Genomic DNA, 19,934 nt, shown 5'->3' with positions numbered 1-19,934 from the left:
ATTGTTGCTCAATCTAGTGAGAAAGTTAATCTAACAGACAATATTTATAGGCCTCCCTCTTCAAGCAAACGTCAAATTATCACTATGAATTGTTTAGGTCAATTATAATTGATCAATACAATTCTAATAGCTATCGTTTGTACCCATAGCTTTCAAGCCTGTGAAAGACTCTGGTCACACGCAATGAGAAGTAATTGGAAAAAAGTCATGCCAAGCAACTTATACAAGATTTTTTATTTCTTTGTCAGAGCAATGGATTTATTGAATGCTGTCAGGATGTAAAGTGTCTTTTACACAGGAAGGCTAGACAATTAACCCCAAATAGCTCCTGATGGCGGGGCTAACAGTGTGTGTATGGCAGCCTCTGCCTCTGTATGAATGTGTGTGATCGGCTAAATGCTGACCTGAATGTGTAAAAGCGATGTGATGTGTCACAAAGAATGGAAAAGCTCTGTATAAATGCAGACCATTAACAATTTAAAGAGGATTTCAACAAATCTACAAAAATATGTTTTTTACAGAAGGTTTCCACCCCTAGCTTTAATAGTTTTCATATACAGCATGAAAAACAGCCAAATGGGAAAATATAGGTGTCAGGTATACAGACTGAAGCAATAGGTCATTTGCTAAATGGTCCATCCCTTTTGTCATTTTATCCTGATCACATATTTACATGCTGATGTGGTCTGGACTGAGCGAGGTGAGGCGTGTGCTGGCTAGACAGTAATACATTCCTGGAACAGAGACGTGGACAGCTAGTGGACATGATGTGGTCAAAGAGAAACACACAAGCGCTCATTTCATGCTTCTCTGAATCTGGTTTTGTCACTTTCTTTTTATCGGTCTTCCTGCCTTCTGCCTGCTTCAGTAGGGAGAAGACAGCAGACGCCTGTCTCCTTCTATCCACTCAATGAATGCTGTAGTGTAGCCCATCCAACTGTGATAAGTAGAATCTCTGACTCTGACTCTCACTGACACTTTTTAGAATATGCCTATAGTTGAAATGCGGTTTAAATGGTTAATGAAACTGAAGTTCATCTATAGAAGTACATTTCCCTCCACATCTGTGTTTTGAATAGGGCAATTCATCTTTAAAACCTGTTCAAGTTAATAATTTTTTATCATCCATTATTACTTTAAGTATTGCCTGGCAACAGATCTGAGTGCTGGCATGACCTTCGCACAGGAAAACCATAAGCAGTAGGAGTCACCAGGATAAAATGTTGAAAGGTTTCAGTGAGTGCATGACTTTGGAGCTGGAAAGATGCTTTTGATGGGACTGTTAGTTCAGTGACCTGGTAATACAACTTAAAGGTGGGGTAGGTACGTTTGAGAAACCGGCTCGAGATACACTTTTTGTTATATTCCATGGAATGCTCTTAACATCCCGATAGCAATGAATAGTGCTTTGACAAAAAATCCATAAAAAATGTCATCTGTGGAAGCCGTAGTACTGTAAAAAGCACAACCAATCATCTGAGTCGGCCCGGCTAAAATAACTGGATGGCCTACCTGCCTGTCAGCCTTCCATCTGTGCACAAACTTATCTCGTGCCCTCATTGGTCATGTGCACATTCGTGTGTGTTGGAGGAGGGGCTCTGCAAGGAAGTGGCAGATTTTTTCCGGCTGTGTATTTTCAAATTCTAGCGCACTCGAGCTGGTTTCTCCAAAATGACCTACCCTACCTTTAAGCGCTGAAGAAATTTGACGAGTGATATCTCTCGTGAGTATTAATAACCCTGCTTTATTATTTGTCAAATCAGTAGTTTGTTTATCTGTTTAATGTTTGCGTTGTTTAAAATGGATATATGTTATTGCTGCTGTTACATGTCATCTAGGTGAACCTGACACTTTGGATTATAAAACTGGTATTCTTTCAATACTCAATAGAAACAGATATTTTAATAAGATGTGAGCTTTTAATCAAACTGCACAGCCTATTAAAGAAACACGTGTTCCAGAGTCCTTCAGAGGGAATAAGGAGGAAAGTTGTATCAAATTTCCCCCGGCATCAAATCATCCATCAGTTTAGGTGGAAATATGTGAAAGTCATAAACACTTCTGTACCAGAACTGAATTATCTGCCATCTAGATCCATATCTGCAGATTCTTTGGAACTTCTAGAACTGAGCGGCTCCTCAGAGGTTAGGTGGTGCACAAACTGATACACAAAAAATATCAAAGTGATCAGCAGCTAAAATAAAAAGTCCTTCTCACACAGTACTCATAAACCACCGAATTTGCACTCAACTCCCCTGGATGCAGTTATTCAGGAACTTGTGTCAATAAGCTCTTAGTTCCTTCTTTGTTCTTCACTCATCCTTTAGTAACTATTTACACATTCCATGCAATGTACAGCACACTTACATGTAACTTAGCAACAATACAAGGATATAAATAGATTCCTTACTCTAGTCTGTAATACATTTATTACATTCCTAAAGAAATATTATATTGCTATATGTATTCACCAGATTTAAAACATCAATAGTTACTTTTATTCAGATCATTTCTTAAAAGAAACATGAAGCAAGCGGGCTCAACAAGTTTGCCAGAAATATGTTTAGGGAAATCAAAGATAACTGAGTTTACATTCACACATGTCCAGAACATGCAAAGCAGATCAGAATCAGAAACGGGTTTATTACCAGGTAGGTACGTACGAGGAATTTGACATGGTGTGGTGCATACATAAAAGTAAAATAAAAATAAAAATACATAGATAGAGAACTATTTTAAAAAGACTATAATAACATTACAAATAAATAGCTGTCACTCATCTTTAAGATGCCTTTCATTTAGAATGTGATTTTCCATTAATTTACTAAGGGGTTGGACCAAACCTTTATCAAACGTTTACAAAAAGTATTGATTGACAATCAAACTCATTATTTAAAAAAAGCTGTGGCAAAGGGATGTAATATGGGATGCACCCCATTGAAAGTGCATTTGAATACAGTTGACGTAAACAGGTGTATCGTCAATAGTTAATAGGCCCCTATAGTATGTGACAGGTGAGGTTTGTGAATACCTGCAGCCACGGCCCTGACAGAAGAGGGAGTTGTCAAAGGAGGCGTGGCCGCAAACACTATTTAAATGAACTGAGTCGGGAGTGCACTAACTCTGGATTTAACACGGCAGAGGCAGAAGCATCATTACATCGGGAAACTACAAGTCCTTTTCTCACATAAAGGTGTCCAGCAACGAAACCAAAGTTTGAGTCATGTGTGGTAAGTGTCCTTTTTTTAATCAACTTTATAGAAAACTTGTTGGAAGTGAATTATTTACACACCAACATTTCCTGACAGTCTCCTGCTCTGCCAAGTCAGACCGATGCAATGCGTTAAAAGCGAGGCATTCCCAACGTTATCATATCATACAACTGTTCTCTTGTGTTTATCATAATCTTTTTAAACAATTTCTGAGCTGAAATAGCGGGATAAGTGTTTTATTAGCTGTTTATTCACGTGTGGTTTTTTCAGAATGCAGCTGCGACGTGTCAGTATTTTTGACAAGCAGGTCATTCCAGTTACTGTCAAACGCACAGAAGTGAGGTATGAGGCTATGATGTGGCGCTACTGAAAAGCGGTTTACACCCAACCTCCATAACCTTAAGTCGAACCATCAGCGGTATTGCACACTTGGATATACTTTCCAGCAGTTTACAGCCCAAAGTAAATCTTTAACGGCACGTCGCCCTCTCCTGATCTGCAAGGAAGAGGCCAAGGCTGAGGGAGTGAACAGCAGCCTGCCTACCTGGCTGCTCCAACACTGCGCGCAATGTGCGCCCGTCAATGGCCAGCTGTGTGCTTAGGGAGCAGAGCTGCCCGGAACATTCCCTGACACCCCCCCCACCCCCCCCCCCCCCCCCCCCCCCCCAGACACACAAAGTTGTTTAATTGAATACAATGATGCATCAGCTTGACTAACTCATGTAATTCAATATAATGAGATGCCATTTATGCAAAGTAACACAGCTGGAATCCTTGATCAGCAGTGTTTTCCCTAAATCATCTTCACTTTTTTTTCAAGTGGATATTGGTGTCATCTCACAACTTATTGCAGCTTTTTGTTCAGATAAATACATTGTGAATTTAACCTACATTTCTTTATAGTGAACTCAAAAGAAGTCCGTTTTTTGCAGCCCTGTAAACTCTGCCTACATGGCTTCAGAGGGTTTAAGTTCTGTCTCTCTTTCTCCTTCTCTCAAAGGGATCTTTGCCTACCTGAATTACCAAGTACCTCGCACCAGAAAGGAGATATTTGAGACGCTGGTGAAGGGACTGCAGAGACTGGAATACAGAGGGTACGATTCAGCAGGTAAGACACTCGGCTGAGCCGTGTTGCCACACACACACACACACACACACACACACACACACACACACACACACACACACACACACACACACACACACACACACACACACACACACACACACACACACACACACACACACACACACACACACCCGCATCCACAAAAGCTTATAGTACTCCTTGGTAGCACCTGTGTGTCATGTCTTTAAAAAATGAAATCTTTGCTAATTCACAAGCACAATCTGCCTGTAATGATTTAGAATAAACACTATTTACGTTACTATAGCACTCAAAAAATATAGTCTCATATACTTGATGAACACTGAGAGGAAAGAAGCACACATTGATTATTTAAATCAGATTCTACTTCACATATTTCTACATTTCATGCAAATACACAATCCTAATGATCTTGAAAGAAAGGTAGCAAAACAGGTACAACAGGTGAAGTGTCTTAGAAACTTTTGGTATAAAATATTTTAGCTACCACTACTCCTTAGAAATCTTCAGTAACATCTAACTCAGAGGCCGTTTCTCAATGTCGAGTAAAGCTGCTCCAGAGCCACTATTTTAAGCATACTACGTAATTGAGTGGCGCAGAATCATTGTTTGTGCCACCAAGCAAGCCTCCTCGACCTTGAGAAACACCCCGAGCCTCCTGCCACCCGGACATTTGATTGTGTTCAAACACACCCACGCCTTGTGTTTGTTCATCTTATTTGTTTAAGATGATGCCACATAACTAAAGCTCCTTTCATGGCTGTTAGAACCACGTCATCACACACTGAAAAAACTGAACCGTTGACTTTATTTAGATATGTCAACAGATTTCAGATAACTGTATGAGGTTAGTTGAAAGCAATATTATTAGATAATATTAGGTTCAACTTAATATTATGGCAGCACGCACACAGACAAATGCTCACAATCCAATCCAACTTTATTGATATAGCACATTTAAAAACAACAGAGTTGACCAAAGGAATGTATATCAATAAATATATAAAAAGCTGCATAAATACATTTAGACAAAACCGATAGGGACAATAAAACCATACTTATAGCCCCAGACTGAAAAACTGTCATACACGATTCAAAAACAATATACAACAATATAAAACCCCAATTTAAAAGCACAATAAGTAATACCACTTACTACCATGTTAAATCCTGTCTCACTATTCATATCCTATCTATCCCCTTTCTATAAAAGCATTACCTTTCACCCGAAATCACACTTGAGTACACTTTGAATCTTAATGCTAAGTGCTTTTCTTACCGCCCTATGAATCAATTAAACCCCCCTCCTGTCTGTTTGCAGGTATTGCTGTGGATGGCCCAAAGAAGACAGGCAATGAACACAACCAAAACACCATCTGCTTGATCAAGAAGACGGGGAAGGTGAAGGCCCTGGATGAAGAGCTTTGCAGTGGGTTCATTCACCTTTGATTCAGATTTCTCATGAAATGTGTTTGCTCAGTATTTCCAATTTGATATATCCATAATATTATCTGCGTACCATTTAAAAAGGGTTTTGAAATACTACGTTCCCCCTACTTTGAATATCTTGCTTTACATTTTTCTGTCATTGAAGGGCACTGCAGTCTGTTCATGTCAGTGAAGGGATGTTTTGTGTTTTGTTTGTTCAGAGAAAGACTTACTTGACCTGGATGAGAAGCTGTTCACACACTTTGGCATCGCTCACACTCGCTGGGCCACACACGGAGAGCCGAGCGAGGTTAACAGCCACCCTCATCGCTCTGACAAGGAAAACGGTAATATGATATAATGTACTTTCATGCATGCTCACATACAGATCACATTTTGAATCACTTGATTGGCATCCAGTAATAATAGCCTATACATCTTGACTGATCATTCAAACTAAAGGCCAAGATGCTAGAAACGTTAATTAAACAAACATTTTATGTTTTAATGATGGCTACACCCATCTTTTTATCAATAATGTATCTTGACTTTGGATCATGGTATGTGTTCTTATTGAAGTCTAAAGAGTCAGTGAATATATTAAAATAAAGGAGAAACACTATTAACTTGTGTTTGCATATCAGTGGGGTTAACAGACACATTGTATTTGTCATTGATCAACTTTTGTTTACATGTTTCCGAAGTTGTCTAACTGTCACTTTACCAGTCTTCGCCCTATCACACCTTTTGCGGAACTTTTTGCTCTCACTCACTTTTCTTAGAGTTTGTCGTCATCCACAACGGCATCATCACCAACTACAAAGAGCTGAAGGCCTACCTGGTAAGTTACTTAATCATCAGGAATTTCTTTTGTCAAAATAAGCTTCAATACAATGCAGTGTCATTAAAGTTTAAAAAAGATTATACCATGTGACAATGTTTGGCAGGTTGTTCTGTGTACAGGTTAAACAAGTATGTGTGGCTGTATATTATTAACTATTTTTATTCAGCTGATCTATAAAACATCCTTGTTTTCTTTTCTTTTAAATAACCCCAGATGTCAGCTGAGACAACTGTATTCATTATTAATAATTCATTAAGTATTGACTTGTTAACGCATTATAAAGGTCAAACCTGGTTGAATAAACAAAATGATGTTGCCTAGCAATACTTTTGTTGATAGGAAGAAACAATTGAGTTACTAATAGCTGAACAAATCTTCTTAAAATAGAATAGCTTTGTTGCTAACATTACGAATGAGATATAATTAATTTAGCAAATCAAGTATTGATGAAAGTTCTTGGAAATGCTCTCAACTGGTCAATTGAGAACATTTCCATGAATTGAAGTAGCTAGTTTGCAAACAACAATCCCAACAGACACCAACACACGTGTGACTAGGATGCTAAGTCAACGTTTTTGTAGTTTGAACAAAATATCAGTTTTCCATCAGAATGTAAAAGGTATGGATCTCCTCATTAAAACTCTAAGCTATTATTGATGTTTGATAGTTTCTTTATATCCAGGCCTACACTATATCAAGTGACAACAAGGAAAGATTCAGATGGAATTTGACTGACTGTATATTTATGTTTTTGTGTAAATTAAAATAATCTGTACTTTCCTCAGATCAACAAAGGATATGAGTTTGAGTCGGAGACGGACACAGAGGTGATCCCGAAATTGATCAAATATGTTTACGACAACAGAGAGAATGAGGACATCGGGTTCTCCACCCTTGTAGAGAGGGTCATTCAGCAGCTGGTGAGTAACTCACACATAGCAACTCATAACCATAACACTGAAACGTTAAACGTCAACACAAACATGTGTTCCCCTTTACAGAAGCACAGTTTCTATTTAGCATGCTAATCTTTTTTTTGTTATTAAGTCACTTCAAGATATCAGGGTTTTCTAGTTTGTTCTTCTGCCACTCAGCAGTGAAGGGGTGTAACTAAATTTGATTCTAAACTTGCACTTAAGTACACTTTTGGCATACATACTTTTCTTAAGTGATAAAAACAGAATTAACAACCTTTTTAAAGGGGCAATCCTGCTTCATAAGAACTTTTAATTTTGATACTTAAGTGCATGTTCATGACAATACTTCTGTACTTTTACTAAAGTAACATTTAACACATATATCTGTAAGAGACCATTGTTGGATGATGGTATTTCTACTTTACTTAATTAAAAGATCTGAGTACTTCTTCCACAACTGCCAGGACACACCCAACGATACACACACGAACAGAAACTAATTTACTCATTTTACAATGTAAACTTGAATTTCTTTTCCAGTAAACCGCTGCACACCATTACAAAAACAGTCTCTATAGCAACCGCCGTAACAGCATCATGAGCAACGTCATCTCGAGTGACATCATCACTTATAGAGACATATTTTTTTTGGGTGAGATAGAGCAAGCCTCTCTTTTCCATCGTGTGACTTTCATGCTCCAGAGCTTCAAACTTTTGGTCGGAGTTGGTTCTCTCTCCTCAGTAGGACAGAGGAGGCCAAATCAGCCATTTTGGATTTGAAGTAATGGGAACCAGACAGTTCGACCCACCAACAGCGTCAGCACCATGACCCCCTCCCCCTCATCTCCCTGTCTTATCCCCCCCCCCCCCATTTCAACACCGCACACACACAAACACACGCTGAGCCAATTCTGCTCCAAACCCCCGCAGGCAGAATTGCAGTTACTGCTTTCGAAACACAGCTGATGTTAAACAACAGAGGTCTTATTTCGATGAATAGAAATCACCCCCCCCCCCCTGTACACCACTACTTACCACACTCACGCCCCCCACCCCCAAAACCACTGCCAAACCCCACAGGGTCTAAAGAAACATTTGTTTGTGTCCCAAAAATGTATCTCTTCGAAGTCAAAGTTAACAGAAAAACACAACTAACTTTACATTGTTTTACTATCTAGAACTGTTTCTCTTCATGTTCTTCAACGTTGGTGTATTTAGCGTTTCATGAAGCTAATGTAAACTCTGCTGTGTTTCCTCTGCCTCTTTCTGTCTCAGGAGGGGGCCTTCGCTCTGGTGTTTAAAAGCCGTAATTTCCCCAGAGAGGCAGTTTGCACCAGGTTTGTACCCCACACACACACACACACACACACACACACACACACACACACACACACACACACACACACACACACACACACACACACACACACACACACACACACACACACACACACACACACACACACACACACACCCACACACACACACAGGCACATTTGCACACACACTTTTTAACAATTTGGTCCAGTGTGTGTACAAAGAGCCAGACTCATGGGAGAGGAGTCATTCTTGTTATTGCAACTCTGAAGCAATCCCAATTTTGAATTTTGGGAGATTTTGATTGAGTCATTGTGGCTTATCTTTGCCAACATCCATTTCATGGGATTTGTTTATGAACCTGGACCTGTGTTGGTTAATTATGGACAGTAGAAATGTTTTCTGTATGTGCCTGTGAATGTGTGTTAGTTCCCGTCTGCCTGCATGTGTCAGTACAATCTGCATCTTAAGACCCAGGCAGAGACAGGCCGCAGAGCTGAGGTTTAACTCAGGTTCCCCCTCTCCCTCCTGGGCCTCTGGCCTCTGGACTGCTGCCTCTACGCAGGCTTCTTTCTGTGACTCATTAACGGAGAGATTCAAGAGTTTCCTGTTTCTGCTGCCGGGAAATGACCCTGCCACAAAGACTCATAGTTAATCACTTCACATCATTTTTTTATTACTTTATACCTTTCCTGGTTCAGTGGGCAGTCATGGATCAGGGGAAAGGCAGATCGCTGGGGCGGGGAGTGAGAGTGGAAAGAGGGCAACAGGATGAAAGTGGGTCTCGTGTTTTCTGCGGGCAGGTTGCCTAGCAGTGCCGATACCTGCTATTTGGCCCACCTACAGCTTAATACACTTTGGCATCTCATCTGTCTATTGTTTGCCTGTAGTTTCTGAAGCAAAGATATCAGTGTATTGCACAGCTTTGGCTAACACAATGCAGTTGTGCGGTTAAAATGTTGAATAGTCAGCTTTGTGTCCTAGGACGGAGGGAGGAGGGAATGTTTGTAATTATCTAGTGATGCTCGTCACCACCCCACCCTTTGTCGTTAATCTTCCTGTAAAACTTTCTCTCTCTTCTTCTCAGCTTCTCTTCCTTTAACTCTCTATGTATTGTTCATCTTTTCTCTTTCTTTCCACCTGTCTTTCTCTTACTCCTTTATTTTCTTTCATCCCACAGCGTCTCTTCTTTCCGTCATTCCCTCCCTAAGGGTGAAATATATTGTATTGGATAGCCACCACATGTTTCTGTTTGCAAGCCCTATTCAAGCCCCACACCCCTTCAAACAACCGATGGTCTTGCGTCAGCGTAGCCGGGCCCCAGAGAACAGCCAAGCAGAAATCATAGAGAGGTCCAGACGGAGAAAGACAAGAAACAAGGAGAGGCTCTTTGGACAGCGTTTCTCAAGGATTTGTGTCATAAGTTACTCGCCATGAAGAGGGTTGTTAAGATTTACTGTTTGAACTGTGGTCACAATTATAAGTGTGTTAGGGTTTCATCTATTTCATAGTCTTGTCACACCCTACTCCTTCACCTGTTAAATCCATTTGGTCACACCTTCTCTGCCTCCACAGCCAATAGGAGAAGCCCACATGGAGTCAATGAGGAAGTATAGTGACTCTGTCTAGGAAATGTGAGCAAATTCAAGAGGATAGAGACGAACCGAGGATCAGTTTACCTGTCTTATGTTTGGGATTAGGAAGTTTAGAAGAGATCCGGAATAAGTAGGGGGATGTCTGAGACTGGGAACAACCCAACCTAGGATTGAGTAAAGAAAGATCAACAACTAAGGCTGTAACAAGGAAGACAAAGTCAGGGATCTGGTTAAAACAGTGGTGATCAAGAGGAGCAGTTTTGTTTGAATAATAAAGCACAATAGGAAGTCCGGGTTAAAATCATTCATACTTTTACAAAGCACCATGCAACAGTGTATGTATCTGATGTTGGGCTGAATGTGCAAAACCCTAATCATCTTCTTTCTCCCACTCTCTATCTCTACCTATCTTCCTCTTTGCCTGCCTCATTCTCGTCCTGACAGGAGAGGAAGTCCGTTACTCATTGGTGTGCGAAGCGAGTATGAGCTTTCAACTGAAGACATCCCCATCCAGTACAACAATGGTGAGCTCTGTTCCTGTCTCCATTTGTCTTTTTATCCACTTACAATGCACCCTACATCTCTGAATGCTCACACACAGACATAGGTAGAAACATAGAGAGAGTTTTCTAAATGTATCAGCATACTTCATTTAATAACAAATTAAATGATCTATAATTATCGGTTTAGTACATTTGGAAATAAACACATTTTTTCTTACACAGCAAATAAGTATAATTAGAACATATAGACTTAAATCCAGACCGACCACTCATACAGGAAGTTGTGAAATACTACATCGAACGCGAACCTTTTTTAAACAACTGAAAATCACTATTCTTAAATGTATCACTTCATATGATAGAACAATTAGAGAAACCATTGCTTTATTCACTTTTCACATTGTCTGGTTTTTAAAAGGATAAAGCAGGCAAAGACACATTTCAAAACACATTGTGCTGTTTCTCAACAATGTCTGACTGCTGCTTTTTAACTCACAGCCCCATGTATTCTTTCCTACTGAAGTTATTGGTCTTGAAATTGGTGATTATTTATTTTCATTTATTTTTTAAAGAGAGTCAATGCTTTCCTAAAACAGCTGGGCTGTGTTGTTTAGAGACACCTCAAAGAGCAGTAAATGTTAGTAGGGGACTATTTTCAGCCAGCTGGACGGTGCATGTGGAATCAACTCCAAATAAACTACGCTGCCCGTGTTTTTTGCAAAGAAGGAACATCCCTGTTCAACAGTGTGGCTCATTGATGTGTTTTTAATAGCTCCCAAATGGAGAGTTAAATCAGGCTTTGGTTGTACAGAGACGTGTCAGTTTGTTTTGTTCTTTTTATGAAAACTTCAGATTTATACAGGTCTGCAGAAAGAAGCGTTGTACAATAGCGTTAAAACATGTATCCTATCAAGGGAGATTCTTCTCTTTTCCTTCTCTTTGTGTCTGCGTATAGTTTATATGTTCTTACTTTTTTTTCAGGAAGTAGGCTGACAAACACCACAAGTGACGCTTTTGGCTAACTTAGAAGTAGTACAAGATGTTTTGTAGCTCTGTTATTCATTGTGCAATAATTGTGTTTAAAAACCTTCTTAGAAATCAATTTCCCTTAAAGGTTGCTAGTTTGTTTGTGGAATACTGGATAAAGAAAGTAGTTTTCAATCCTAGAGTTAGCAGAAATTAAGAGAGTTAAAGACAGTGTTTCTCTTGTAATCTCTCAGATAGGCTTGTTACAAAAATAATCTGTCAACAATTATAACAAAATTGTACATTTGCAACAACCTGCTTGTTTTGTTATTGAGTCTTGAGTTTGAGCTGGAGTGTAACTGTGTCCTCACTTTCTTATCTATTCAATATAGCTTGAGGGTTCAAGCAAGAGTCTGAGTACAAAGTCCAAGGGGGGTGTGTCCTTTTAATGGTGGAAAAAAGCTTTCCATTTTATTTGTCCAACATTCTTCAGTTAACATGATTACTGATTTCACTACGAATCTTATTTAAAAAGTTAAGTTGTTTAAAAAACATATTAAATTAGCGCATCTGTTAGAGCATTACTCTTTTCTTCTCTTTTTTGTATTTCACGACATGACAAACCTATTTAGAAGTTGAGTGAAGGAATTCAAGTCATGAGCACATCTTGATTGTTTTAGTCACTCAAATTCACTGTGCAACCTCTGACCTCTGACCCGTGTCTTTCGACCTTGTAGCCCTCTTCAAGGAGGGAGTCCAGGAGAAGAACAGCCATAATCGCGCTGACTGCTCCAGCGACATCGACTCAGTGGGAGATGGCCGAGCTGTGGAGTATTACTTTGCCTCTGACGCCAGGTGGGATACTAATATTGATGCAATTAGTCAAATCATTGAATTCTTATCTGTCACGTGATTATAATATGTTATGTATTTTCACATGTCTCTCTCTTCCATATCTATCAAGTATTCATGACGAAAGATAGTTCAGGACCTTTTTTAATCACTAGACTAAAGGACATCTTCATGTATTGGTCTTCTCTCTCTCGTCACAGTGCCATCATTGAGCACACCAACAAGGTGTTGTACCTGGAGGATGATGACATGGCGGTGGTCTCCGAGGGGAAACTCTCCATCCACAGGTTGAGACGGAAGGTCAATGAGAATCCAGTGAGGGCAATCCAGACCCTGCAGATGGAGCTGCAACAGATCATGAAAGGTCAGACAACGGACACAAAGACTTGAATGATTGCACGAGTGAATGAATGCATTTATAACAGGAAACAGACGTGTCAAAACACTGTTTAGCCTAAAGAAACTATCCGTCCAACTTCAATCATACCCAGGAAACATGGTCACAGCAGGAGGTGTGTGCCTCATCTTGGTTATCTAGTCTAAACAACCCAATGCCTTCAGCCTCGAGCCTGCGTCAAGAAAACTGAGACACAACATTTTATAACCTTTCCTGATAACACAGGGTGGGACAAAAAGTAAGGGAAAGATTAGTGACGGTTCACTCCAACGCTGCAGAAACACAAAACAATTCAACAATTCTTTCTCTACTTCCAGTACTCTGACAACATGCATGCAGTGCTACTGATCCGGTCTAATTTGTAGACCAATACTTGCTCGCCCTCTGCTGGCTGAGAGGGAAAACAGCAAAGACCCTCCCATGTGCCTCTGTGTTCTGTCTTATCTCTTGGGGACATTCTGCATGCCCTCATCGTGTCACAATGGGTAGGGACCAGATCATCTGATGTACATATGTGCTCCTTTTTTGCAGGTAACTTTGATGCCTTCATGCAGAAGGAGATCTTTGAGCAGCCAGAGTCAGTCTTCAACACAATGAGAGGACGGATTTGTTTCGACACCAACACAGGTGAATAGAGATCTTGCCATCCCGCCCTGCCTTTTTGTAAACATAATAAATGTACAGTTCCCGGATCCCATTTATCAATATTGGCAGGCACTCATTTAGGATGCAGGATCTGCAGTATATCCTTCTTCTTATTTGTCTTTGAACGTGGAATCCTTTGAAAGAGGGTGACCAGAGAGTGAAGCATATATTTTCCCTTATTCACATTTTACTAATGTAACTTTCCATCCATTTCCCCAGTGATCCTCGGTGGGCTGAAGGATCACCTGAAAGAAATAAAACGCTGCAGGCGGCTCATTGTGATTGGCTGCGGCACTAGCTTCCACGCTGCTGTGGCTGTGAGTAGAACAATCTCAAATGAGGATAAGCGTGACAACGATCATTCACTAATAAAAGTTCAACAACAAATAAGATGATGCATGGTGATTATATGATGATGATTTCAGACAAGACAGATCCTGGAGGAGCTGACGGAGCTGTCTGTCATGGTGGAGCTGGCAAGCGACTTCCTGGACCGCAACACGCCAGTCTTTAGAGACGACGTTTGCTTCTTCATCAGCCAGTCAGGTACAAATAAAAATATTTGTATGTCTGTCACTTTGCGTCTAAGACAAATCTGACCATGAAACTGTCTTGTCATTTGAAACCGATTGACAATACCCTCATATTTTTGTGTTTTAACCATACAGTGGCATTGTAGTTCTGTAATTCTGCATTAAAAGCATTTCTGTATTTATTCCCTCTGCTCCTTTAGGAGAGACAGCAGACACCCTGATGGCACTTCGATACTGCAAGGGTCAAGGTGCTCTGACAGTTGGTGTAACCAACACCGTGGGCAGCTCCATTTGTAGAGAAACAGACTGTGGAGTCCACATCAATGCTGGGCCGGAGATAGGAGTGGCTAGCACCAAGGTATCATTTATACATGCATCCCATTGGTTTATGAAACCCTTGTCAGAATCTGGCAAACACAACTATCTTTAAATGCTGCATTCTATAGACATTTCCGTGTTATTTGTTATATATGCCACAATGTTCAGCATGACTTGGGGTTAAATGTGTGTCTGTTGTGTATGTGATTCAGGCCTACACCAGTCAGTTTGTGGCCCTCGTCATGTTTGGTCTGATGATGAGCGAGGACAGGCTCTCCCTCCAGCAGCGAAGATTGGACATTATCAACAGTCTCAAGATGCTACCCGGTCAGTCCCAAAAAAATCTGTTAATCTCGCAAAGCCTTCACAGTCTCAACATGTCACAACAAAAAATTCATCATAACAATGGCATTGCAATATCTATTTAAAGAATTGGGGCGGTAATACAATTTTTATCTTGTAACTTTCAAAAATAATATCACACTCAAAATCCGAGTGTAGAGAGGCGAGAGAGAGAGTCTGAATAGATAACAACATATTAATGTTAAAAGAGGTGTTGGATTATTAACATGATATGTGTATTATGAACTTGAATTGCAGATAGACAGAAGATACTACATTTAAAATGTTTATTAAGTAGAGTTACACTGTGTAAATTTACTTAATTTACAAAAGTGTTATCAGTTAAATGTACTCAAACTAAGTACTCAGTATGCAGAATGGCATTTTGTTATAGTAGTTTATAAATCTGCCAATTTGACAAAATACTGGGTTGATTAGTACAGTACTTAATCATATCATACAAGCATTGAATGTGTTGTTAGAAGTAACTAGTAACTATTAGTGTTAAATACATGTTGTGGATTAAACAGTCCGATATTTGCCTCTGAAATGTTGAAATGTAGAGGTATAAAGTACAAACATGTCAGAATTGTAAAATATGGTACTTAGTTGTTGCATAATTTACATGATATGTGTATTTTGAACTTGAAATGCAGACAGACAGATGATGAACCATGTTTGACCACCACTGACAAATCAAACTAATAATATGCTGCAATGTTTGTTTAAAACATGTCCTCTTAATCTCACTGTTACCATAACACTTCCATCTCCCCATCATAATCCTCCAGACCTGATAAAGCAGGTGTTGGCTCTGGATAAGAAGATCAAGGCCATCGCTGACGAACTGTATCAGCAGAAGTCTCTTCTGGTCATGGGCCGAGGTTACCACTACGCCACCTGCCTCGAAGGGGCACTGGTGAGTTGAGAATGCCACAGTAGACAAATACTGCAGCTACCTATAATAACATAATGAATCAAAGTAGAAACCTCAGATTACACATCAGCAGAGTTGTTGGAAGCACTTAGATCAATTATTTTAAATTCTCCATTACAGTTGAAAACAGTACATTTCAAATGTTTCTTAAGTAGAGTTACACAAGTGTTATCAGTTAGATGTACTCAAAGTAAGTACTCAGTATGCAGAATGGCATTCTATTATTGTAGATTGTAAATGTTCTAATTTGAGGTACTTTGACAAAATACGTTGGGTATTACAGTACTTAATCATAGCATACAAGCATTCAATGTGTTGTAAGAAATAACTATTGAACGTTAAATACATGTTGTGATGTAAACAGTACAATATTTGCCTCTGATATGTTGAGATGTAGAAGTATAAAGTACAAATATGTCAGAATAGTCAAATATGGTACTTAGTTCCTTTCCAGCATTGCATAGCAGAGTTGAAGTGTCTGTCTGTTATTGTTCAGGATATCCTTCTAAAATAGTTTTGTTCTTTTCACTTTCATGCAGAAAATCAAGGAGATCACCTACATGCACTCGGAGGGCATCCTGGCTGGGGAGCTGAAGCACGGCCCTCTGGCACTTATCGACAAAGAAATGCCGGTCATCATGATCATAATGAAAGACTCTTGCTACACAAAGTGCCAGAACGCTCTGGAACAAGTCACTGCCAGATCGGTAGGTCCTGATAAAACACATATTACTGCAACACGTAAGCACTGAAGCACACACATTTCACTGTTCTGAGTGCTTTGAAGGTAGCTAAATTATTTGGCTGACGTTCTTGACCTTGACTCTCTCTCTCCATCAGGGTCGGCCCATCATCCTTTGCTGCAAGGACGACACTGATATTTGTAAGAATGCCTACCACACCCTCGAGTTGCCTCAAACTGTGGACTGTCTGCAGGGCATCCTCACCGTCATACCCCTGCAGCTCCTGTCCTTCCACCTGGCCGTGCTGCGAGGATATGACGTAAGTAGTCAACACAATTTTCGATTCAAGCTTTACATACAAAATATCGCTGAATTTGAAAAATAGTCACCTTAACTTGCTTTAACATTAGTTTTGAGCAATAAAGTGTTGCTTTTTATCTAGCGTATTGTTTGTATGCTAATGTGATCACTGAATTGAGCCCCAGAAATGAAGGATCATCAAACAAACAATGACAAATTAGTTCATTATCATGTGAATTTTGAAAAGGTCAGTTTCTAGTAACATGTCAATACCATGCAGTGAAAATGATAGCGATGAGATATAATTGCACATGAAAGATGTAGGGCTTTTTTGTCAAAGTGCTTCTGTTTTATTGATTTGCACATGGCTTTGATAACTCTGTAGTTCAGACATGAGGTGTTCTTCAGATTTATGTTGTTAATTTAGCAATAATTATGAACATCAGAGTATACATTGTTATGCCAGGTTTGTTACCATGGCTGGATTTTTTGTTTGTTTTCAAATGTATGGAAGGTTTGGTTTTACATACTGATAATCTCGTTCTCACCTTTCATTGCTCTCACCATTTGGGATAATGTCTTGACGTAGTTTACACAGTTGACATGTGTAATCAGTTCTTATCACGAGAACAAGAACTTGCCTTTGACTCAGACATCAATATTTACATTGTGTTTTTTTAATGTATCTCTTTCTTTATGAGTGCTTATCTGTCCTTTGTACCATCATTTGTTCTCCACCTTTTCTAGCTTGTCCATTTGTTTTAAGGGTCACCTATTATGCAAAATCCACTTTTCCATGTCTTTTATACATAAACATGTGTCCCCTCTGTGTAAAGAGATTATGAAAGTTTCAGGAAAAAAGATTTGCTCACTTTCTATCCTGATCCAATTATATAAAAACCTTTCTGAAAATGAGCTGATCAGATTTTGGCCACTTTCTGATGTCATAACGATTTACCTTATCACCTGAATTTCCTCCTAGAGCACCATTGTGTTCTTTTTAACCAAATATCTCTCAGAGGGGCGTGGGGAGTGGCACTTTTTCTTCATCTAAAGTGAAGACACAGAATCAGCACTGTTGAAACAGGCCTGAAACAGAGGGTTTTATGGGATGCTACAATGTATGATGTGTTTGGTATTTCGAGCTAAACCCTTCAGAGATATGCTTTGTATATATCTGAGACCTATAATATCTTTTGATGAAAAACATTATAATAGGGGACCTTTAACGTAAAAGATAACTTTATGTTTTCTAGTTAATAATCAGCAACAGCACGTAATGTGATTCAAGACAATCACGGTTTAGGTTATCAGCTCTAACAAACCGCTTTCTATTTTTGCAGGTTGACTTTCCCAGAAACTTGGCCAAATCTGTGACTGTGGAATAATTACAGTTCACAAAGCACAGGAGAGCTGAAAGGAGGCTCATCGATATACAGTGCAGTTGTGCAATTTCTTCAATGTGTGTGTGTGTGTGTGTGTGTGTGTGTGTGTGTGTGTGTGTGTGTGTGTGTGTGTGTGTGTGTGTGTGTGTGAAAAGAATGAAAGAGGTAAACGGTACAATGATTTTTAAAAGAAGAGTAATGTGAAGTCAGACAAAGACACTGCTGAGGATGCGCCAGTGCCATTGACGTCTCACAGAACAATCTATGAAAACAACATTCACACACCTAAAGCAACCATCATGCTGTGCCTTTTTCTTATCTTGAGATGAGCCTAAAACACTTTCTGCATCTGAGCAGAAAAATCAATAATATGGTATAAATTGAAGTGTTTCCAGTTGTGCAATATGAGGACCAAATGTGCATTATGCATGTACACAATCATGCTTGATGTAGTTTATTCTCTTTTTTTTAATGCATTTCTAATGTCTATCGGTGGTGACTTACCTCTCTTTACGTAATGGGAAATGAAGGTATTAAACATTTTTATTCCAGTGAGTTTTTTAAATTATAAAAATCTGTTTTTTCCTAAATAAATATTTTACTGCACCTTTATGCCAAAACTGTGCCTTTGAGCCATTATCCCATAATTTCAATATTGTTGACAGCTACTACTAGAAGACAATTCCATATCAATTTGACTTTCACATTATACTTGATTATTTTATTATGTTTCTGCTCCATTTTGTTTGTTATTGTATTTTAATTTAAAATATATATTGTATGTTCGTTTATTCAGTGTAAAAGGAATGCCGGTTCCAAAGTCAGTTCAAGGTACAACATTAACCTTTTTTCATGACTAACTCATTTTCATCATAGGTTGGAACATCTCTGTAGACAAACCTGAAAATAATTTAAGCAAATAAATTATACCTTGACCTTTAATAATACTTTTGTTTGTCAGCAGTTTGAATGGGCTTATAATTATTGTAATATTCTGTATTTATCTGATTTATATTTTATATGGGCTTATCAAAGGGTTTGATTTATATCTTTCACTGTAATTGTACTTTCTATTGTATGTTTTAAAGAGAAAAGCAGGCATTTAATAAAAAGGTAAAGAATTATTTTCAAAGTCTGCCGCTGTTTTATCTTTTTTCCTTGACCCAGTGTTTCTTCTTTCAAGTAATCATATTATGATGCTATTATTACTCCAACATAAGCATACAATGTCAATTATTATTCATTTAAATAAATAAAGTGATTCAGCCCGACAGAGATGAAAGTTTACAGAAATTAAACATATCACGACAGAATAAATGTGTATTTTAAGACCTCTTCTTCTCTTTTACAACTGCTGGATAGTGAGTTACTAATTATAGTAGTATTTAGAATGCCTTTAATTGGCAGTGAGTGTCATTGGTGACATTCATTTGGCCAAAGTTACATATTTTAAGATCTGATTTTTACATCTCATATACAGCATCTTAAATTATACATAATGAGGTATAAATGAGTAGAATAAACTACATGTTAGTGTAATAATCAGACTATTGACTGTTCTACAATACTATTATGAGTGGAGGACTTGACTGTGATTGAGTTTTTACCTAACTCATGAACATGATCTGATTACTTGTTACACCACCGATAAT

The 19,934-nt window shown here is 38.9% G+C and overlaps 1 protein-coding gene across 1 annotated transcript; it reads left to right on the top strand.

Annotated features, from left to right (window-relative positions):
* Nucleotides 1–3,079: 3,079 nt before the first annotated feature.
* On the top strand, nt 3,080–19,406 carry gfpt2 (glutamine-fructose-6-phosphate transaminase 2). Its single transcript, XM_079671793.1, has 19 exons — nt 3,080–3,230; nt 4,213–4,320; nt 5,642–5,749; nt 5,970–6,095; nt 6,531–6,589; nt 7,378–7,512; nt 8,785–8,846; nt 10,866–10,945; nt 12,628–12,745; nt 12,943–13,106; nt 13,671–13,766; nt 14,004–14,101; nt 14,210–14,330; nt 14,518–14,675; nt 14,848–14,962; nt 15,769–15,896; nt 16,454–16,621; nt 16,755–16,916; nt 18,241–19,406. Exons 1-19 carry the CDS (start codon nt 3,224–3,226, stop codon nt 18,283–18,285), a joined length of 2,058 nt encoding a protein of 685 aa, XP_079527919.1. The 5' UTR covers nt 3,080–3,223; the 3' UTR covers nt 18,286–19,406.
* Nucleotides 19,407–19,934: the final 528 nt, after the last annotated feature.

Source organism: Notothenia rossii (assembly GCF_949606895.1).
Source record: "Notothenia rossii genome assembly, chromosome: 3".
Classification (NCBI taxonomy): Eukaryota; Metazoa; Chordata; class Actinopteri; order Perciformes; family Nototheniidae; genus Notothenia; species Notothenia rossii.
The sequence above is the reverse complement of the archived record's forward strand: the minus strand, read 5'-3'. Positions and strand labels throughout refer to the sequence as shown.